Source organism: Aphis gossypii, chromosome 2 (genome assembly GCF_020184175.1).
Source record: "Aphis gossypii isolate Hap1 chromosome 2, ASM2018417v2, whole genome shotgun sequence".
In the NCBI taxonomy this organism is placed as follows: domain Eukaryota; kingdom Metazoa; phylum Arthropoda; class Insecta; order Hemiptera; family Aphididae; genus Aphis; species Aphis gossypii.
The window spans coordinates 5245288-5271222 of record NC_065531.1 but is presented as its reverse complement, the minus strand read 5'-3'; the positions used below and the strand labels follow the sequence as shown (position 1 = coordinate 5271222).

General features: G+C 29.0%; 1 protein-coding gene across 1 annotated transcript in view; it reads left to right on the top strand.

Moving 5' to 3' along the window:
- Positions 1–438: 438 nt before the first annotated feature.
- The window catches only part of LOC114129776 (TWiK family of potassium channels protein 7-like), an 85278-nt gene continuing 59781 nt past the window's right edge, over positions 439–25935 (top strand). The window contains exon 1 of the mRNA XM_027994608.2: positions 439–1202. Within this exon, the coding sequence (XP_027850409.1) occupies positions 764–1202 (439 nt within the window). The 5' untranslated portion in view covers positions 439–763. The remainder of the gene's footprint in view (positions 1203–25935) is intronic.

The window sequence follows — 25935 nt, the reverse complement described above, 5'->3', positions numbered from 1 at the left end:
ATTGTACCGCTACCCCCCCCCCCCCCACAACCATATATCATTGCTATAAATCCGGCACTTGTCTCGAATTCTTTATAGCATTAGATCACAGTATAGTTTTCTATGAAATATCAGAAACGATATTATGGTCTCGGAGGCCGAGTAAAAATACGACGACGAAAACACGCGTATTCACCACGGCGTCGTGCACGCACGTGCGAGTATATTGTCCGTCGTCGGCGACCGTTGTACGCCATATTGTATATATTATTATTATGCAGTCGTCGTCGTCGGAGTCTAATTCGAGACTGGTCCCCGGCGGCTGCGTTCGGCGGTCCAGTGAGCATAGAAACGCTTCTATTAATAGGCCTACGCTCGCGCGAGCGGCGCCGGGGGGGGAGGGTGGGGGGTCCGACGCGTCCGTCGGGGGATCCGAGTCGCGTCGACGGCAGACGCGGACGCGCGCGCGCGCGCCGGCCGGCGACAAAAACGCACACGTAACCGTACGCGGATGACCGAGAGTCGTGTTGTGCGCGCGCCCCCAATTGACAAACCGTGTTGCGTAACGCGTGGTGCGTGAAACGTGGTGCGTGTTGCGTGGTGCGTGGTGCGTGGTGCGTAGTGCGCGGAACGTGGCGAGTGCAGTGCGTATTATACAGCGTGGTGCATGCGGCCGGTCGCGTGTGGTATGAACCACGCGTAGCCGCGACCGCAGCGGTCGCGCCGTCGTCGGACCGGACCGCTGCCGGTGGGGTGACCGCGACTGCGGTTGTGCGACGCAGGCATGGAAAGAAAACGGAGCGGCCGGCGGTACTACAACAAGCGGAAAAAGACGTGGACGCAACAGTGCAAGGACTACCTGCGGCAGTTCATAGCGTTCCTGTTCAGCAACATCGGCATCATTTGTCTGGTGGTGGGTTACACGATCGCCGGCGCGTTCATATTCATCGTCATCGAGGGCGCGCCCGGCAACGCGATCGCCGTCATCGACCGGGTGGGCGCGAACCGCAGCGGCACGGCCGACCGGATCTGGGACATGGTGTGCTGCAACGCGTACTGCGAAGACGAGTGGAAGCAAGAAGTTCAGGTGCACCTCCGGTCCTTCCAGAGCCACGTCATCGAGGCGGTCCGCAACTTCAGCTACGAGGGTCCCAACAAGCAGATGACCCGTTGGTCGTTTTCCGGATCGTTCCTCTACTCGCTGTCCGTCATCACCACCATAGGTGAGTGATGTGTGACCGCTAATATCGTATAGTTCCAGACGAGTATAGATCCTGAGTGACCTCATTAACAACGAACCCGCTGATTAGTGGTGGGATTGGTTGGGGCAGTGCTTCTACTGGAAAAGCTTTACGAAAATAATCAAAACCGTCTCTAAAAAAAAACTATTTTTTGTTCATTTGGAATATTGTGTGGTTAGATTAATTTAACCGAGTGAGGTGATGTACATAATAAATTACCAGATGGTTAACAAAAATACAAGTAATTATCATGATTTTTGAAATTAAAAATATTAAGTCTATATCCGGTTTAATCGGGCCCGTGTGATTTTTCTTCAGTATTCAATTCTTGTAAATTGTCTATATAGTATAAAAACTTAGAGTAGTGCCAAAAATTTTCTCTATAATATGACTATATCTATAGTTAATAATAAATATGTTATTTATCCGTAGTTAATGATTTTACTTTTCCTTTGAATAGCTGTTTGACTCATTTTGTATTTTTTAATAATAACACATCATAATATATACTTATAATCAATTAATTTTTTTTTATCTTTTTTTATTTCTTTGCTTTCTTTGTTAAAATATAAATTTTGATATTTAATTTTACTACAAAAGTTTTAAATTACTAAAACTGTTCATGCAATTTCTTCTAAAAATGTGTGTACATCCAGTTATACAAAAAAATTAGTTTTTAATTGTTTTATGTGTACCATTTTATATTTTTTTTTTTTAACTATTTTTCTGTTTTTTTTTTTTTTTTTTTTTTAATGATGAAGTATTTTTATTCACAGTAATCTAATACCTAAAGCTTTAATAATTATTCATTTTAGCATAAAGAGATTTTCACTACTAAAGTTTTTAACGACCCGATAAAATTGAATATAAATATAGTAATAATATTAATAATATTATATTCACTATATACAGTCAATAAGTAATTATTGTTTAGCAAAAACTCGTAAACAATATATAAGCATAAAATTATTAATTCAACAACCAATGCGAAAGACTTTAAATCAATTTTTATAATAATACAACAACATCGTAGGTATAATAAGTATACATATAATAATAATGTAATGCACTAAAGTTTAAAGTGGAAAAAGAAGTGGTTTTTTCAAAATTGATTGAAGTTTTATAAAGCTTTGTTTACTCTGAAGGTTTCAGGTTCTAGTTAAAACCACATTTGTTTCAACAAGTAATTTTTGATCTATTATTATGGAAATATGCGGAGAAGTTCTATAACTCGTATGTGACAAATTAGTTTCCAATGAAACGTAATTTAAAATAATTGGATATTTTTTACCACCCCATAATAATAAGTGTTTTTCGTAAAATCCAAGTTAGAGTTAAATGCTGTTCCTCATGAATGCAGAATTTTAAAAATGTATTTATACTGTATACTGCTTGAAAATTTTTCATTAAAATTCTGACCGAATTCCAAATATGTGTACTTCACATAGGTAATAATATTTTCCTTCAATAATTACGAATATGGATTCACATCACAAAATCGACTTACAAACGTATTTTTTTATACACGGTGTTTTAAAAGTCTTCACCCGATTACGAAATGAGATAGTTCGGCAACGGCTTATCGCAGGTTGATGGCTAATGTATTAATGGAAAGGTTAAATAACCAAGTTTATTTTAATTTATCTAGTTGATAAATTGGGCGGGTTTATTCCCCTCCAAAAAACGAGATACTGTTTTCTTACAATGGACATTGGAACATCAAAAAAAAAAAAAAAAAAGTAATAATTTTTGACATTTTTTTGGGAGGAAAATGGATAGTGGAGGAAAACAGTATCTTGTTTTTGGAGGAAAATGGCTATGGCCGATAAATTTGGCACCTTAATAGCGGTGGATTGGGCGTAAAGAAAACGACGATTTGGTGATTCATCCCTGGCCACCACGTTCCCTTAACCACTCAGTGTGGGATTTTTTTATGGGGTTACGTAAAAGAGAAAGTTTATGTACCACAATTTCCTAAAAATTTGGAAGAGCTTAAAATCAGAATCAAAAATGCTGTTAATGCCGTGACACAAGATATGATCAGCAACCTTTCTACTATGGCCCCAGCATACATTTATGCCCAATCCACAGCCATTACGGGGCCAAATGTATGAACTAGATAGCTTAAAATAAACTTGGTTATCTAACCTTTCCATTAATGCATTTGTCATTAACCCACGATAAACCGTTGTCGAACTATATCAGTTCATAATCGGATGAAGATTTTTGAAACACTATGTATTTTAAAACATCGGATAGGTCAACTTTGATATCGCTGGAAGAAAATTAACGGTAGGTATCTATTTAGTTACTTCAAAAATAGATATACTGTATAGTGTATACTCTAAACTTATAATCACAATAATTATATAATATACCATATGATAAATATAGCAAATCGATGATAAATGGTATTACATCAATAATAATATATTCGATACAGTGGTAGAACAAATTAAACCTTTTAAGCTTAACATACCTATATACTTAAATCAAATACAGGAACCATAGAGTATGTAACTATTAAAAAAAAAATGTAGATATATCTATATTTATCTATATAGAAATTCAGAAAATATTACTGTTTTTATATATTTATGAGTTTTCGATTTAAGAATAATAATGCCATTATTATTATGATAAACGCTACATCCCTCAATGTTCATGTTACATTACACACTGATAGGACAGAATAATAGGGAATAGTGATATGATGTGTGAAATATTATTAATTATAATCCAATATTTTTGTGGACGTCACTGTGCGTTGAAAATAAAAATTCGATTTTTGGTTGTGTGGTGGTTGAACGATTTCCCGTAATGAACATATTTGATACTTATAATATCATAGATCTTATGATCTATGTTTATACATTGCTAACGTTATAATAATTGTACATTAAACTTACGTGACATCATTAGTTATAAACAGGGATAAAAAGTTCTTGCAAATGCATTTTTTTTTTTTTTTTTTTGATAACTCATAGAACATCAAAAGTAAGATTTACATTTGTTTCATACTTTCCTGATGTTATATAAGAAATTTAATTTTGATAATTTATATATATTTACGGTGTCTAATGCTATTTTGATAATTTAAAGTCTTAAAATGCTACTTATAGTCATAATTTTATATAATAAAAGAAATTATCAATACAACTCCAATGAAGTAAGTATACAAGTATGTGAACGTAAATATATATTTTTATCTAATTTTCAAACATTAAATACGTTATTGATTATTATCGCCGATTTGAACAAATTATTCCATTGATTTTCAATAATTTGATTATAGGATTTGTCATATTTATGTGTTCCAAGTCGTACCGAATGTCTTTAAAACTTTAAATGCATAGGTATGCATGATCTCATGGATAGAGTTTTGCATTAGTTTATATTGTCCAATCACTAACATTTATTAAAAACATGTATTTACATTAAGTTTGCAAAAAAAAAAGTTCAGGTTTTCATTTAAATGTCTAAAGTTAACATTCTCTTTCTCAAAAATATAATAAACAAAATAAGTATAAAATTTCCAAATAATTTTAGATGTTTTAAATAAAAAAAACTTCTGTACTGTAAATATTCTGTGTAAAATACACAGTATATTATTATTATTATTATTAAAAGAGCTCTGACCGAATATTTATACCAAAATATCAGTTGTGACTTGCGATGGGCGCTATCCGAATAATCTTTCTCCACGCCGTGAAATTGATTGGGTTCAATTTTGTCAGACCACTGAGTTATTCATTTTTTATCCTCTGGACCAACTTGGCATGCGAACCTTAAGCTGCACGCATGCACGACATGCACGAACGTATATGAGTTATATACAGTATATAGTACAAACATATGTAAAGTTCACTCGGGAAAGAATCTAATACATTTGCCATGTGACTGTGATTTACATAATATTAGTATAAGTCGATTAAAAGTTGATTAACCATAATTGCACACTCAAATTATATTATTTTAAACTTAATCATTTTAATAATATAAATATATAATATCTATAACATTGTGTAATATGATAATAATTATTCATTATTTTAATACAGTATAAATTTATATATTATATTAAGGGTTTCAAAAGTTCAAAGAGAAAACATTTTTATTCATCATTATCTATTGTAGTATATCATATATTATAATATTATAGAGTGATTCTTTTAAAGTTAAACATTCAGTACAAATGTGTGGTGTAATAATGGTTTTAAATTATCTAAATACAATATTTTCACAAACGTTAGAGCTTTTAAAGAAAAATAATATTCACATTATATACATTTATATTTAAATTACAAACATTTCGAATTATAACGGATGTCGCTTCGCAATTTATTACATTGGGTGAAAACGATCGCGTGTGCAATAATTAGTGATAATTTATAGAATTTGTTTAAGATTAGTAACATATAGGTATGTGAATAAGTATAATAATATTTATAAACTCAGTCAAAGTAGAATTTATCTATCCTCATTTTTAACTCCCTTTTAATAATGACATTATTAATATATACTCATATTGCTACTTTTTACATAATCCATTTAGGCCATGAACCTGTTTTTAAGACTCACACTTAGCCAAAAACTTAAAATAAATCTGATAATATTACTCTGTATGATACAGTATTATTTATCGATTCGAACAAAAGTTAATATATGCCATCGATAACTCTTAACAATTAAAACTGTCTATGTCATTTATTTTTGTATAGAATATTTCGTTGATGTGCATAACTAATCATTGATTTTGTATCAAGTATTATAAAGTCATGCAGAAAAATAATTTAATAATTAGTGTATGATTACACCGATGGTAGCACAGGGGTTTAAGAGTGTAAGTTTTCATAACCACAGTCTCTCAAATAAAATTGAAATCTTTTAACACATGAGTATTATATATATTGTATACTTTACTGCCGTTTTTTTATTATAATAAGCTTGTATAAATATGGGGATGCAGAGTTGTTAGTCAGAATATAATATCTATATAAAGTCTACGCAAGACATTATCTTCAAATATATTATAAAAATATTACAATTAATATAATAATAAATTAATAAATATTTATATATAAGCTATAATTAATAGACTTGCTTGATATATGATAACAAGACTAATGACTTAGAAAAGGTTTGTACACTATTCTGATCCATTTCTTATAAAATATTGTATTAATTTAATATATAGTAATATTTTACTATATGTTTATAGTTTTATACTATAATGTGTATAAGTAGTAGAAATAATAAATTGTTTGACATATCTTGCCGAAAAGAAAAAAATGTTTATGTCCGGCCAAATTATAATAAAAATTACGTATAAAAAATAAAATCGAAGATTAGGACAAATCATATGAACATAAGAGTATTGATTCATAAAAGGTATGTAATACTTTTATAATAATATGTACAATGATTGTATTTATGGAGAATGAGAAAGGTTCTGGACTACACTCTTAATCCCCAAACCCCTGGGAATATTTTTAAAAATGATTTTTTTCATATTTATGAGTGTTATTATTACAATATTGTTTATTTTATCATTATTATATTATTGTTATTTAACATCTTTATTAATAGAAAAAAATGAACTAAAGTTTTACCGATCCACGGAACATAACCTGTAATATCACTTTTTTGGTTTAGAACTAATTACAATATAATTTAATTTATATATATATATAAAGATTCAACAATTATGTGACACCAATTTAAGATAAATTTGGTATTCATTTTTATATTTAACAACAATTTTTACATAAATATCTAATGTATTTTTCACACTGATTTCGCTATATTTTGTGTTTTTTGAAACATCCGAGTAGGTATGTGTATTTTTTTTATCTTTCCATATCCCTAAAAAAAAAAATGCAGAGTATCGTCCATCATTTTATGTATTTTGCGTCGTATATATTTTAAGATACTGGTCACAATTTATTACAATATCTAGTAGCATACTATACAGAGCTTCAGCTACACATATTTGTAGTAGACATTTCTATATCTATTTCTCATTCCTATATTATTGCCTCTCTCACACTTTATCACCATATTCGTCCCTTTCAGAAGACAGCCATCTAGAATTCCTTAATTATGTACATTACCAAGATGGTATGCCATTGTCGGTAGCTCGTGCATCAGTTTGTTCGAAAATGACGGTAACCGACTGTCGTATATAATAATATATCATGTATGCGCAGCACACTATACGCGGGGAATGGGCCTCCGGAAAAACGTCGGTGCCAAATTATCCCAAACCATAATTAGCGTCAAGCGAACCGCCACACGCATCTCGGTCATCCGTGAATGTATTACATAGACCGTGTTATAACGTTATAATATAGTCTACTTTAGAGCACTTTTAATAACTTTACCTTCGACGACATCCCACGTACATAATTGCGTACCAATATAATAGTGTCTATAGCGTAACATGTGTATAGGTATGTAAATCATGTACCTACGTCGTATAATATGCATTATGATACGCAGCAGACGTGTGATCGATCTCGATCGGATAAACCGACAGTGGATTTATTACCATATTCTCCGAGGATGTAATAAAAACCATTGTAACCTTTTTTGCCAAAAACAAAAGCAAAATAAACTTAAGTACACACACGCAGTAGGTAACACGACGTACGTTATAATATTATATTTATGATGATGAGCGTGTAACTGTAAGTACAGCGTAAATAAATATTATAGGCACGTATATACTATACTATATAGTTATCTAAGTACTATACATCAGTTCAACTGTGTTACAAATGTATTAACCCCAGGGTATAGTATACTGTTTTATGGATACGCCACTAATGGACTACTTCATTTTATTAAAAAAAAAAAAAAAAATATTCGTCGTCAAAACTATGATTGAGTACGCGCTGACATATACGGTGATGAAATATATAGAAACTCGTCAGTTTTCATTATTATTATTATTATTATTATTTTGGTACACCGTCCGCAACGCGATACAATTGACATGACGTGCCAAATTCGAAAATACGAAAAAGTTACCTTACGACCAAATAATTATGTTATTTGAAATATGAAATACAACACTATTATAGTATTAAAGCAGCAGTGCTGAATTCATATTTGATTTTATCAAACTATTATTATTACCACTGATCTTTTAAATTGAAAAAATTAGATAATATTATAGTAATTTAAGTTCATTAGTAACAATTTTTCAAACTTTTACACTTTTTCTACTGTCGTATAATTTGTTGCTTTTTAAATGTAATACTTAACAAAAGTTAATCTGTCAATGGATAATTTTGAAAATAATCATTTAAATAATTTATATTATACGAAAATTATTGCATCTAAATGTCAATATAATATATTTGATATTATAATTTTGAAACAAATAATTATAGACAAAAATGTTACGTTTTTTTTAGATCACATCAAAACAAATTTGGTTTTATTTACATTGTTGAATCAGAAAAAAATATAGTAATATAATTTAATTTTAAATGTATTTAATTTACATATAACAGTGATTCTTTGGACATAATATTATAATTTATAATCATGCTAATATTATACACACATATTTAAATATTATTGTGGTGTACGAGTATACTGTATATTATACTCATAATAATATACTTTTTAATTTAAGTTTATTTTTCTATTTACAAGGAAAAGTACAAATATAATATACGTGAATACCACTTGACGTTTCGTTTGCCCGTTAAGAGAAAAATAATCTCCATTGACGATGACAAAATATGGGTTTTGTTTTTAACAACGTCTGCGATATTCCGAACTCACTTTGAAATAAATGAAAAAAGCTTGTCGCATTTTCAAAATAATTGGTCTGCTCTTTCTAAACGATACATTGCCTGTAAGAATTGAATCGTATATAGCATCATTGAAATCGATACCACTGCTTATAACAATAACACTAACGTTGTGTATAATAATATACCCAGGATTAGAATAGTATGAATATGAATACACGTATACATATATACACTATACATGAGTAAAATCAAACTTCGAACCAGTTCTTCATTTTTTATAACTTAAAATATTTATAATTATAGTTAGTAAATATAATAAATTTATTTAAATTAGCCAACTTAAAACACTACTTAGTTAAAAAAAAAAAAATGGTTAATAGTTACTTAAAGACCATATTTTCAAATTCTTGAGATTTTTTTTTTATTTTTAGGGACTTTTCTGTAGAGAAACAAACTTTTGATTTTTTCTAAAATAAGAACACTCTTCTCTACAGTAAATTATTGAGTAGATAATTTATAATTTTAAATAAGAACTTACGTGCTTACTTATAAATTCATGACAAAATATAATTTGTATGATTAAATATTCAAGTATTAACAAAACACCAATGTTTACGTTTAGTGTTTACTCGTTATGGACGTAGTTGTAATAGTTTTATAAAGATAGTCGAGAATTTAGTTCATAAAAATCGTAATATAGTAATATTAAAATAAGAAATATAAGATAAAAATATAGTATTACCTTACTATTTTTTTTAAAGAATGTTGTATACTTATTATAAATTAAAATTAGAAATATCTAGTATAAGTTTAAATGATTAAATTGTATTCTGTACTTAATATGACTTTGTTTATATTAACAAACTTAAAGATGTGGAAGCTATGATGATTTGAAAATTATAGTAATATTACCTAATTAATAAATAATTAATAAATGCAATAATAATTATGCCTTATAATTTCTAAAAAGTGTAATAGTTAAGTACTCTAAGTACTAGACAAAATATTAGGTGGATATTATGTTTTATAATTTATACAAAATCGTTATTAAAGAACAATATAATGCTTAATATATAAATTTAAGAAATCACTCATTTAAATTTATTTATAAATGCATTAATCATTTGATTATTATATTTTTTTTAAGTGTCATTATTAATTGAAAAAAATAATATTTGTATCTCCACAGGATACTTTTTATGCTATAAAATATCTGAATGGTATTATATTGATGTCTACTTAAAATACTAAAAGTATACTAGAAGTCTAGAAATACCAAAAATTGGAACTTAAAGAAATGCATTGTTAAAGAAAAAAAATAGGTCAGTGAGTACAGTTCTACTATGTATGAGGTTTCAAGTGGGTCACAATTATAGGTATGTTCAATTTGAATTCTATGATAATATATTACTGAATACCAAAAACGATCCTGAGCGGAGAATGTCTGACAGACTATATCGCAAACTATATTTCACGATGTTTTTTTTTGATATACATACCTAATAATATCATTTATTTTTTTTTTAATATTATGGAAGGTTGGAATATTTTTTTCAAGAATATTTCATCTTTTATATTATGTAAGGTGTGGTGTAGATAGGTTTATGAGAAAATCATCTAGGAAAATTTTCCAAAAGTCTTACGTTGACCGATACAATAGATCTGCAACACATTAGTCGTGTTTCGTTGCAAGAGACAGAATTTTTATCGTTCGTTATTATTCATAACTTCTCATGCTAACAAAATCTGTAAGAATTCACATATTAAAATAATATTAAATTTTCGTATCGTGTAAAAATAATTTACAGTGTTGCCATCCATTTACTATTGCAAATCGGCGAATTAGACCTGACATAATATAAATCGATGCAGTATGATTGGCAATTCAATTTTTAAAATCCACAGAACATTTGGGTACTCTTTAACTCTGAATTTAACCTCGCTGAAACATTGAAATGAGAGGAGTATACAATTATAGTACAAACTATTTTCATAAGCTACATTTGAATATTTTATATAATATTATATTGTAACACGTTTAATAATATATATTATTAATATAAAAGACATATTTTAAACAAACTTACTTAGTTTAATTTGTGTATTATAATTTTATAGTAGTTTTCATTTATTTACCTTGTTTATTACAGTAGCTATATATGATTATTTCTTATAAATTATTATAATATAGTTTACACAATAAAAAAATTATTCATATAAAATGAATATTTATTATTGGCTAATGTTACAAAACATAATCAGAAAAAATAATGCCCAAACGTGTTGTAACTGTAATATATCGGATCATTCATTTAACATAGTAATTTAATTTTTATTTTTATAATGACAATTTATATTTTAAATTATTAATTCTTAACTTGAGAAGCTCCACGAGAGAAGTCACTCGTTTCCTGGGGGGACCGACTGATGTTAACCGATAACAACGTTATCGGTATGTAAGATTGGTGAGGTATGCGAAATTTTCGAAACATTTTGATTTGATCGCCAACCAGGTGAATTCTCTTGTGGGTCGAAATATAGAGCAAAACATTTTCAGAGTACTTTGATGTATAAAAATCAAATTTAGGATAATATATAAGTGCTTAAAATTTAAAAAAAGAGTGGAGTGGAGTGGAGTGGTACTCTTAGAAGTATATCCAACAAAATGTTAGTCCACTCTCCATCCAACAATACTTCAAATAATTTTATGAATAAAATATTTCTCTATAATTTGATTTTTTTAGTTAAAAAAATTCTGTTTCAAAATAAAAAATAAAAAATATACATTTTATTTCAATAGTAAACAACTTAAAAAGTATAATTTTGTTATGTGGTAGCTAATAAATAATAATTATTTTTCAAAAATATTAGTGCTTGTTTGAAATAATGAGAGTGTTACGTTAAATATATGATTCCGTATAGGTACATGTTGTCTGTCAAACACCCCAAAGCGCCCTACCTCTGTAGGCTAACAGTGAAAATGGCGAGCGAGTTATGATAATATTATACACTATTCGCAGTGCTGTACATAATAATTATGCTACCTTTCCCTCGTCAAATTAAACATTATCTATACCAAAACCTCCAATGCCTGCAGCACGCGCATAAACTGCAGCTGTGACTTAGGGTCGAAAACGTGCGAAACGTCTAGCGACGGGTATATTAAATGCTAAGTATTATGAAATTGTATATAATTGTTTTATTATTAAATAATATCATATAATACATCAGATTATTATCATTTCCATATGCATTAACTGTGATTTTAGAAGTCGTCCCTTGTGACTTGCTGTAACAGCGATAGGTGTAGCATAATAATAAGTATACCTCTTAAATATATACTGACGATACGGTGCGGGTGCATATACAAAACGTCACGTTCGTAAATACATTGACCAAATAAAATATTACTGTCCCCATTAGGTGGAAATCATTTTAAAATCGCCTCTATCGCTCTCGTATTGATGCGTATATTATAATAGAAATATAACAATTAAATATAAATTCATATTACAATTTACTTTACAGATTCTTCGTCCTCGTTCATAGTATATTAAAGACATACATCCACTTGTGTTGTCATCACCTATTCCTTCCAAACCTAAATTAAAAAAATAAAATTATTAAATAAAAGTAATTGTTTACAGTAGTATATACTATAGTAGTATTACAATATGATGTTTGTTTTTTCACAGTGATAATCCTACCATATTTAAGGGGGTATAGGTATACCACTTAAAATTATAACTTTATTATACAAATATGCAGAGATATTTAATATAATTATATTATAATCTTAAATCATAAATTTGTGTCTCACCCAAAAACATTTACAGTATACACATTATTACACTGACATATTATTATGTTTTTTGTTTTTAAACAGTATGATACCAAATTATAATGATTAAATAAGACATAATCATTTTATAATTCAATAATTCAATCCATAATATACACGGTGTGATCATGTGCGATCACCACGATAAAAAGTTCAATTCCCAAATTGATTGTGAAGGAATAAATAAACAATATACTGCTCAAAAATAAAATATAGTGTACTTTTGGTAACTTAGATATAAAAAAAAAAAAATCAACTTCCTAAAAATTTCAAGTTATCAAGGTTCGAGTAACTGAGAGTTGGCTATTATTAATAATAATAATAATAATAATAATAATAAAAAATATTATACACAAATTAACGAGAAAAAAAAATAAGCTTAAGGATAATAAATAACTTCTACATTTACAAATATAAAATAGGGAAAATAGACTTGTATTTTACACAATTCATTGAATTATACTTTACAACATCATTATATAGGTAACTGTGTCGTGAAAAATAAATAATGGGAACCGAGTCTATTAAATACGGTTGACAATTCTAATTTTGTTCTCTAGAATTTTAAAAGTAAACATTTAATGTTGCCATAAAATATGCGAAAAGTTTTATACGGTTTTATTTCATCTTCAAATCGTATATTAATTGCACTGAAATACTGCAGTGTGTATTTTAGCGCTGCGTGGTTTCAAGATTAATAGGCAATAATAATAATAATAATATAATGTTTGTCGTCCGATAAAATCGCCCGACTCGTTAAATGTATTTTTAATTCTGATTATTTTCTTTAATTTAATAATAACAATAATAATAAAAAAAAATAATAAAAACCATAATAATAATAAAACACATTTGACTTTCAGCGAAAATATTATGCTCGAGTAAAAATACATTTAAAACGCATAACTCTCGGTACCGTTTAATAATGTTTAAATTACCGACGGATCCGTTGCGTGCACACAATACACAATATTATATCATGCACGTATATATAGCGTTTCGTAGAAGGTACCGACGTTATACGGTCGTTGTGTCTGTAGAATTTTTTTTTTTTTACTCTCTCTCTCCGCATTACTCTTATTCTCTTTCGCATATATCGTATCTTCATAATATTCCCTCTCACTCACTCATCTCCGGCCAGTGCTGAGCGCTCGGTTTATTTTCGTATTTAAAACAGCATCAATGGGGCTAGCTATACTTGAAACCACGCGCTCAGTTAAATATGTATGTGTGTGTGTGCTCGCGCGGTTTCGTGTCATAAACGCCACACAGTCCACTGGTAATGCGCCGAAACGAGACAGTATTTTCACCGGATTCTTTGTGTGTACGACGTGCTTGGGAAAATGATAAATCGGCCGTTGTTTATTATTATTATTATTATTATCATAACTATGATTTATCCGACGGGAAGACGAGAGACCGCGAAGTCTTTGCGAAAACATCGACTTTACATATACGCATTTCGCGCGGCTCTATTTACATATAATATTTTAGACAACGACGACGACAGTGATGGGTTTATTGGTTTTGCAGTGATGTATTTTTTTTTGTCTGTCCCGTTTCTATTTCTGTATAGACCCTTTTTAGTTTCTCGGAAAAAAAAAAATAAAACTTCTAAAAGTTTGACTGCTCTCGTATTGCCGTTCAGGCTGTGTTCCAGGATCTGCACATCGTTACATCGGACTTTCCGCCTGGCGTATTCGATTTCTTCCTCATCCGTGCATATAATTATTTTTATATTCATTCCGTCAGTTCGTATAGCGTTTATTGCAAGCACATACAAACATTAACGTTTGGCTCGTGTTTTTAATGATCAGTGCGGTTGTAATAGTGGCAATACGATGTAGCTTAGGTATCGCGGAATACTAAATGTATAATAATATATACACGGGAAAACGAAGTCAAATTAATGTTGGATTAATACAAGTTCAGTTTACTTAACTTCGAGGAACGCGCGATAAAATATTAATATTTGCATTGCATTATATGCGGATTTGTAATAGTAATAATAATAATAATTAATATTACTTGGTAAACGACGGAACTTTTCTCTAGAATATTTGAACTATATTTATTAAATATACGCTGTGTTTGGAAAATCGGTCGATTATATTTAATAAAAACAGTAAAAAAAATAAATAAAATAACAACAAACAACAAACCGATGTGTAGTAATCGTTCGATAACTGTATTATAATTTATTAGAACACATACGCAGTTGGATTGTCTGTGTGAAAAGCGCTCGTGTTATCTTTTGATAAGAATCGTATTTTATCGTTTTACAAAATATAGCTTATGTGCTTTTATTTTCAATGCGACACGACGGAGGAGTTATTGCAGGGGTGACACTGGGCTGTAGTGCACTATTTTTTCTCACGAAATACACTTTACAGAGCTATAGTGTTAAAAAGTGTCGTTTTGGATTAGGAATTGAACACATTTATTTTTATTGTATCTTACAAGCTTATTTTTAAAATTTAAAAAAAAAAAATCTCAACCGTTATCCCGAATCCCGATAAACCGTCGAGACTGCTCAAATCGTTTTTCAGCCAGGTTTTAATACACCCGGGGATCAATGGTCCACTGTCACTACTCCTCTATATATTTTCAACATATTATATATTATTTTTAAAATAATATATGTTCGTAGTGTATAGTATGTCAGGAACTTGAACCGAATTGGCATCATGACAAGTAATAAACATTTATACAATAACTCGTACCTAATTAACCACAGTGTGAATCATTTCTAAAATGTATTATGAAATCTTGAAGAACTCAAAGTATAAAACCAGATAAGTATATTATTGTTTTATTTTGACGAGCTGATATCAAATAAAAAATCTATTAGTTTCCAGTCCCCTGCGTCCTATTCAAACGTACAATGTTACATAATAAAAAACCATAAGTCAAATTGCATTGCAGATTTCTTAAAAAACATTTTATTTATATTTCTAATAAGTATAAAATTAGGGAAAAAATATTCGATTAAGCTGGTTATAAGATACTGTCATTAGTAACGATTGACAGTTGCAAATTACAACATTAGTTAGTAGGTAACTATTCATATTTATTTCTTCACATTAAAATAATGATATATTTAATATTACATTAAATGTTTGTTTATATGCAGCGTTAATTAGTTAAAGATTGTGAATAATGTAAGTTAAAACTTATATTTCAAAGTATCATAATATTGATTGAAAAATATTGCAAAATATTTAATAAGGTAACTAATGTATGCCTATTTATTGGTAGGATATTATAATAATCAAATGACTAGCTAAAATATATTATAAAAAAACAAATTGACAAGAGTGGAACAATTGAGCTCTAGGATTTTTAGAAAATAATACTGTACTCCTTGATTTTATACACATAGCTGTGATTTAATTATTGTTATTTATTTATTTTATATACACGGTAAAATGCAATTTGTATAAGATTATACTAAGTATTGTAAAGTGTCTGTCAAGTATATAATTTTAATATTATATTATCATAATTATTACTAATTCCATAATTTTATTAAGTCTAAAACCTTAAATGTAACTGTGTTACAAGGAAGTAAGAAAAATTCAATTTGGTTGCAATATTAAATTATATGGCTACACCGTTTATTTATTTTTAATAAATTCATTAAACGTGAAACTTTCAATTATGATATAATTTTTTAAACCAATTTTCTGTTTTATTTTTTCGAATACAAATCTCAATTTTTGTAGAAAACATTAAAAGGGAGACCCTATAATAATCATAAAACGAGTGTATTATTAAAAATGTAGAAATATAATAATAATAATAAGAGGTATATTATTTTACTCGTGCTCAAAATATAGTCGACGAAATGTATTATAGAGATTAGAGCGTCGTTGTGTCTGTCAGATGGCATTCATGTAGTTTATTATAGATCTTATAAAAGGGCGGAAAATAATATCGTGTCGTACAGTTGACGGAATTTATCATAGATCATATTAAACGGGAACGTACGAGTATATACTATAACTATATCATAGCATTGCATATTTTATCTCGTCCGTCAATCACGCCGATCACGAGTAACACCGAATAACACGATAATAATAATAACAAAAATATTAATATAAATTTCGACGAAAAATAAACCAAATTTAATAGTATATAATGTAAACGCGAGCGCGTTGAAAGAAAATCGGCTTACTCGGATTTAATTTTAGTAGAAATGACTGAATATCTCCTAGATTGTTTTAAAATATTGGAAAAATTTTACGTGAAACTCAAACCCGTGATGTGATATTGAACGCGCATTGCCCGTGGCTAGTGAAACGAATTTTTCGACAAGAATCTATAACTTATCGAGCATATACGTCGTGTATAAATGGTATATTATTATTATTATTTGAATTCCCTCGGAGAAAATGCAACCATTTACGATACCGTTGGCCGGATTCCGTCTTCATATCGATCAGTTATAATCATGGCTAAGATTTATACATACAATATAAAATAATGAAATATGCATTTCATTTTCTTAAAATATGCTAAAATATGCAAAATTGCTAATATTTCCCAAACTAATTGATTTAGTGAAAGATAAGCTTCTTATATAATGCTGAAACAAATTGAATAAAGTTAATTTTTATGTAACTTAAATCATTTTTGTGAGTCGTGTATTAAGTAAATTTATAGCAATTTTTATTTTTTGAAGAAAAAAAATCATTAATTTTATGAAATTTAAATTACAATAATTATATATCGCAAAAACGTTTTTAACGAACCTATATGCCGTAATAATACCTTAACTGCAATAATATACTTAACTACTTAATATTATACATTATAATCTTGACATTTTTCGTAACCGTCCTAAAATTATTTGTTTTTCGGCAATTTAAGCATATTTTTATTAAATTTAAGAGGTGGTAACCGAGTTCGCTCATGTTTACATGCGGCCGAAAACATGGTTGACGACAAACAATCGCAATTTTTATTACCGCGAACTGTGTTACACAGCGACGACGACATGCGTTCTCGTAGAGCCGTGTTTAACTCTATATACACAAGCTGACAGACGAATAGCTTGTTGGCATGAAAATGAAATTAATAAATTTTAGTTGACGGGTAGACGGAATTTTTTTTTCCGTCCCAATGATTTTTGCGTTGATCGGTGGTCAGCCGGATTAACACAAGATCGAACGACGGCTGGACGGGCGCGCGAGTGCCCAGACGAACTTAATTTTAAACGTCCCTGGGCATAATCATGTGTAAATGTTGTTTTTATTGTCGCAGGCCCTCGAATTCACCCGTTAATTAATAAGTCAGAAATCGTAATAATTAAACTAAACGTCTAGCAATTTTTATTTTTCGTTTTAACAACATCGTTCGTTTTTTTCCCCTTCAAATTAATCAAAAACATTTATAGCGTCAATGCTAGTTATCAGTTTCAATAGGTAGTGAAAAACGTGTAATTTTTCATTATATGAGTTGCATGATTTAATTTCATTCAAAAATTCTAAACCAACTGCATAACCAATAATCTCGATGTAGGCACTATTAAAAAATAGAGTTCAAAAAAATACTGTGAAACTAGCCAACTTGAACCGAAATATGTTTAGTGTCACGTTATCTTATTTAGACTGGTACTTAAATTCCAGATGTGTGTAGATATTTAAAATATAGTGGAGGTATAACATTTTTTTTCCGGACAACTACTGAACAGGTGACGGATGCGTATTTGCATTTTATATCACAATAATATTTTAATGTTTAGACGTAATCATTGTAGATGTTAAAACTAGGAAAAATCCTATGGTTAATTAAAAAAAAAAATTATTGCGTCACCGTTGTGATAGCCTTTAACACGTTGTCTTATTAAAATATGTTTAAATCTGATCACGATTTAAGGTAAACGTGTTAAATTAAAACTCTTTCTCTAATCAAAATAAATATTATGTTTAAGCTTTTATGTATTTTTTTTTTCGTTTCATGGATCGTGTTTTCTCATAAAGCTAAAACTAACAGTATTTGATGTTTTGCATATTTTTAAATTACAAACTAAATTATATTAATTAATTTGGTATGAGGCAGTTATTTTCCTTTGAATACTTCCGTATTTTTCAGGAATATTTTTTTTTTTACTTATCACAAGTTATTGTTTTGTATAGTATACATATATATTATAGATACACAACAACATGGGTCGAGTAGACGAACTAGGAGCATGTACCTATCTTTAATGAAACTATAGGTTGTGAACTTGCGAATTTTCATTGAAAAATAAGAGAATATTGTTTAATTAATAATTAGATTGTCCTTAATTAAAAATATAAATCATTGAGCTCGACGAATGGAAAATTGAAACTAATTCAATTTGTATAATATCTTTGGATATTTAATCGAATCAATTCAGAAAGAAAAAAAAACTCAGCCATTTTATTTTAATATATTAAATTAAAATATTATGCTAACGTCCCGTGCGACTTTTACATTGTAAGCTCACAGCATCTACTATTGTACACGACTATTGAGTACATGACGTATACATCCACTACAGTAAGTATAAATAAATGATGGCGTCTTCGATGCATATAATAACGTGCGCTTGATTTGAGATCGGAAAAAAATGGAAAATTCAATCGTAAAAAATATATACCGTACGCGTAATATATCGCGTATAGCTGTAGATAAGTTACTGGAGTTTGTTTGGATTTTCACCCGAGTTTTGCATCGGAATTGAATTCTCGAAGAGTTCGATCGCTTTCATGGGAAACCTATGTCAAAATCCAACGGGTCCATAAATATTCCTTGTCTTCGGTAAATATTATTTCCTCGCAATCGAGTCGCAAGACATATGCGACGAGTGGTATAGTAAACAAAATTATTGCAATAATAATACGCGTACAGTTCGCATTTTTTGTGGGGGAAATAAACACATTACGTCTGCGTACATAATATTATTATGATTATTACGCGCACGATAGATATCGCTAGTTCGTTCGTTGCGCACTTGTAATACACGCGAGTAACATATTATTATATACGTAAAATAGATTTAATATTTTTTTTAAATTCCAACATAACGTATTGTTATTATTGTTTTATGGTTAAAGGCAGTTATTTATAGTGCGGTCTACCACGCCGTTTCGTCTCGTCTATACGCGTATTAAGAGGGACGTCTTTCTCTAGTTGTGTATTCGACTTTTCAGCTTCTATTTGTTTTTAACGTGAACGAAAAAAAATTTTATGACCTGCAATCGAATACAAATCTGTGCGGGTCTACGGGTTTCTTTATTGCAATATTGCAGTTTAAGTTCGATAAAAACAATAATAATAATAATAATTTTATAACAAGCACGGAACAGCCGATCGACAAGCCCAACGTTTACGTGGCACGTGCGCGCCTGTACACCCGATAATACTATTATAATATGCGAAGTTGAATGCGAACGATGCATTTTAATTAAATCACCACCAAGAACGATATAAGTGTTGTAGCAATAATCTCAACTATTCCAGACGTACCTAAATATAACAGCATAATTATTTACATTATAAATAATTATGTTCAGTGCCGAACATATATATTCATCACGTCTCATGTATGTTATTATAGTTTGCAACTCGTCGAAATAAAAACATTGTGGTCCAATATAAAGTTTTTTTTATCTAAACAGAAAAGAACGATCAAAACATAGGGCAGTAATAATTATTCAAGATATAATTATATGATGATATACAATATGAATAATTACATAATTAGTCGATGTAACTTCAAAAATATTCTGATTTTTTAGGTAAGTGTTTCGTCAACACTGTAGGTACTTACTCCAATTTGAGTAGTTTGACGGAAATGGTTCGTGTTCTAGTTGTAATAGGGGAGAATTAAATTGTATAACAAATAAATAAATCTAAATGATATGAAATTATCATATTTTTATTATAAATACCTACATAGTAAGTATATAATAATATAATACATAATATACTGATAACTTGTCTTTAACATATTAAATAATAATAGAATAAGGATGGTACCATGAGGATCAGTCATATCTTCTCGACCTTTCCTTAATTTGAATTGAAAATAGTGAGATGGAATATTGATGAGTGATGATTCAGAATTGAACCGGAGCTGGTCATCAGTTTTCTTACCGGGCTAAAACTGACCTCGGATTTCACTGATACACAAACGGATGGCCAACAAGCCACAGTAACGTTTTGGTTTTTGAAGAAAAAGCAAAACTTGAAGCGAAGAAAGAAACAAAAACATGCTTTATTTTGTATATATCACACATACTCACGATGCAAAACAATTATAATGAAAATAGCGCAACGAGTAACAGTGAGTGCTCTAATGTCGCTCAGGTTTGACGGACACCGTACGTTATAGTTGACCGGACGACGTTTGTACCAAGCTGAAAAGTCCATTATCACAATTATTATGTCAGTGATGGTAATGGTGGATGGGCGTTGACGTTATTTTGTACGAACAGTAGGTATCTATCGAAAAATATCGACTCAATACAGAAAGCATTGAGAATTTTAAAATCCGTGATTCGTAATTGCATATACATTGTTAATACTGAATCTAATTTCGATTTAATTTAATACGTCTAGTTATCTTTATGTAATCCCTACTAGACACTCTGGGTTCATCTCGAGTAAGTGGCTTAAATTAAATTTATTTCCGAACCAAAGTTTTGCTTTCATTGTAAAACAGTTTTAATTAACGGCATCAATATTATCCAATGAATAGACGCAATCACTTTAGTTAAGACTGGATTCGATGTACGGAATAGTTGTTAAAAAAAAAATACAATATGTGTGTAGAATATTTGCATGTTATCGAATTCTACGATTTTGTAATATATTATTATGCGTATACAACTGTGCATGAGTTTCGTAATAATCTATTCAAACAAGCAGAAAAACGGATGAGTCGATCATATTATATCATTTGCATAAAGATTATTGTCTGTACATTGTATTTCAACAAAAAGTAATATAATCAAGGCGTAAATGTTTACATTATACTGTGTTCGTGCTAACTGCTAAATGATAATTCCTTATTCTCAGTTTAAATAATATTATCTCCACTACACGATAGAAAAGACCGCGGTAAGTTAGAACGTTGGTGCAACGACCTGTTAGAACTTTATTTAACAGTTCTGATAAATTATGAATTAATGAAACAACACACTGAATTCGATAGAAAACAATAACCGCATCAGCGTAATATATTGCAGACTTATAGGAATTATGTACTTCACATTTTGTCCATGTGCATTTTATCTGATTTAATCTACATGAGTTGTTAAATCTATTTAAATGTATTTTCATTCAAAGTGCGTACGAGTATTATTATTATTATCAATATTTTTTTTTTTATTAAGCTCATTAAAATTGCAATATATTGTTTACATTGTCTGATGAGTCGTCTATTATATTTTTACTAATGTAGCGCTATACAGATATACATTAAGTGAAATAGCTAGGATTTTAGTACTTTAGGTAAGACAAGATTATAAGAAGCTATTCTTTAACTTATTTAATTTGTTAAGAATATCATTATTCCCATTACCCATTGTCCTATTTAAAGCAAAATAAACTATATTAAAGTTACTAAAATTTATAATTGTTATTTAATAAATTACATTTCAATTATATAAAATAAAAGAAACATTTTTAAGTTAAACATACAATTATTATTATTAACGTTGTTATCATCCCAAAATTATTTAAAAGCATTTAAAAAAAAATAAAATTGAATGGAATTTTGTAAGTTATTAAATTAGATATATTATAAAGATTCAAAAGATTAACGAGTATGTGTACGATTTATAAATAATTATTACTCTACTCTACATATTTTTTTCAGTTAAAAACAATAAACGTGTGCAGTTATGTAAAAAATGTACAAATAATATTGCTTTGAAAACAAACGGTGATCAGGTAAAATCTTTAAAACAAATTATGAATGTTATAACAATATAAAACGTTTTCGCGTTTATTGTGGATAACGAACAACGCTAAATCGATTGAAAATATATAACTTTAATAATCAATTATTGTGTAAACAATGGAAGTAAAAAAAAAAAAAAATAATATAAAAAAAAGATATATAGACATATTTTATAAATATATTTAAACATAACATGACCTACATTGATATTTTTGTTATTATGAACGATTGATAATAAAAATTTAAATATTTTACTATAAATATTATAACTCATACGATATGATAAAAAATAGGGTATTCATTTGTATTGTTGTGTATATGATTGAATGGAATTCTTGAAATGAAAAAAAATAGTTATTTTCGTCAATATTACATAGGTACTATATTTATATTTAATTAAAATATAGAATATGATTGTAAAGCATAGTATGTGGTATATTTCTAACTGACAAAATTTCTTCTTTTAGACTAAATTAAAAAACAAGAAGTGTTTTGTTTTTAACTTATCGTGTACATATGATCTTTTCTCTAATTGGTCCAGCCTAATTAGAGTTGTTATACATTTCATACTCTATACAGGTTTTAGGATTAAGAGATGTATGAGCTTTACTTACCTATTGTAATTTGTTTTTTTTGTTGATATGATGAATGAGATAATAGTTTTTGTTAATAATTCTATTATACACAGATCTTATTTTTTTTTTATGTACCAACACTGGAATAATCATGATAATACATTCTAAAATGTTTAAAAGAAGATGAATATAATAGTTGTATAGTTATTATAGAAATGTATTTATAAAAAAACAGAGAAAATAGAACAAGAATTTATAATATTTTATACATTTTAGCTACTTTATACCACAAATTTTACTTTAAATAAATAATATTGTGCTTACATGGTTATACTTAATTTTTTTTCCATGTAAAATAGTAGGTATAACTCAACGGTATAAATTCAACGGACTAAAACAAATAATAATATATAAAGTAAATAATATGTTACTGGATGATCCTCATATTATTTAATATTTATCGCAATATATTGTAATGAATAATGATTATTTATACAACCATGTATACGTTTATTAAAGAAAATGTTGTGGTAATTCTTAAGAAAATATTTTAGGTCTAACAATCGCCAAAAATAAATACTAAAAATGAATGTCGATCATTATGTTAACTGAAATTGACATGAATTACATGATTATTATATATTATTAGTCATAACAAGGACTCGGATTGGACACAAATTTTCATTTCTAACACACTTGCATCTCATAACCAAAGAGAAGTGCTCGATCTATGTACTCTGTGACAAACAACAGTCCATCAAACACATTACATTAGAATACTCAAAGTTCAACAGCTCTAGATAAATTCTTGGAAACATATCAACAATTCTACAAGCATTTAGTGAAGAAAATTCCAAAAATATTTACAAATTGTTCACTAATATAGGCTTAGCAAAATTACATTAAAAAAATATACATTACACTAACATCTTCTTCTATTAAACATAATGTATTAATATATCCCTTTGTTTTTAAGACCAATAGTTTGTAACTATTAAAGGCTAATGACTTCAGAAGTTGAAAACCTAACTCAATAAAAAAAGAAAAAATATATTATTATATCGATACAAACGATATAAACTATGAGTGTCATTTGTCTTCTGAATAATATTATTGCTATTTTCCAAAAACTAAATTTCTGAATTTTTATATCATTGATTATCATGATGTTTATAATATTATATGATATTTAATCGGGTCGTGTGCTGTACTATAAAATAAATATACCAAATAGGACAGATGTCCTATATAGGCAAAAAGTGTACAGGTTTAAATACAATTTAACATGATTATTGTAATAATTATTAAATAAAAACCATACTTATAAGCTGAAACAATTTCTGTGAATAATTATGCTATGTTATAATACAGAACAACATATTATTAATACAACGGTTGCCGTCAAAATAACACACATAACGATAATAATAATTATTATTATAGTTGTAATATTCGGTGCCAAAAACTGGCCAGCTGACTTATTTCGGCCAAAATCTTCCGTCAAACATTTGTTTGTTTTTTTTCTCAGTTTTTTTTTTTATTTTTTAGAAACTTAACGCTCTCTAAAACGCCTACGGACGTCATATATTATACTGGTACCCCTACTACTTCCTCTGTCGGACTACAGTAAGTTTCCTTGCCGAAAATTCTTCACAATAATCGTTTCCACCTACACCTGTTTCTCTTCATCAACACTTATTACTCATCGTTTTCTTCTTTCTAGTGGTCTTCCTGTATCTTACCATGTCCACTCTCGTATATCTACACTTCGCTTTGATCGATGGCGATTATCAACTTCACTGATGGTTTCGAGTCAAGAATGAAAATGGGGAAAAAAAACAACACAATAATCTAATTTCATGCCGAGCGCAGAAAACGGTTGGAGATTCTCGTTAAAAACTGATGTGCGTGTTTACATATTTTTTCCGCAGTTTTATCTTCTTTTTTTGAAAACTACTACGGGAAGTTCGTAAAATGACCTGTCAAAAGTAAAATCTATGCTCAATTCCCAACCCATCGAAATTCTGAATGCAACTTTTCGAGCTTTGACCCGAAAGGAGTTAACTGGAAAAAAAAATACATCATTATTATTATAAAACCAATAGATTCTTCTTCATTTTACCTTTTACATAGTTTAAAATATAAGCAAACGACAAAATTTATTAAGCAGCCAACACAAATACATACACACATACACACACAAAAAAAACATAATATTAATTTTACTTTCTTTCCGTCGAAATCAAGTATAGAAAAAAATAATATAAAATATTTATTGTGGACGTAACTCGCAAAAATAAAAATGTTCAAGAATAGTTAAAATGTAATTATTATTATTATTATTTTTTTTTTTTTTTAATGATTCAAGAAATACTAAATTATGCTGTTTTAATTTTAACAACAAAAAAAAAAAAAAAAAAAATATATTTGAAGATTACATATTACTTGGAAATAAGGTTGATTTATTCTGTTTTTCCCACAATCAGTTAAAATCTTTATTTTGTTGTACCAATTGGACAAACTTAAGTGTTTTTATAATCAAAATTAAAATTATATTTACTTAGTCACATAAGAATAAAATACATTTCAC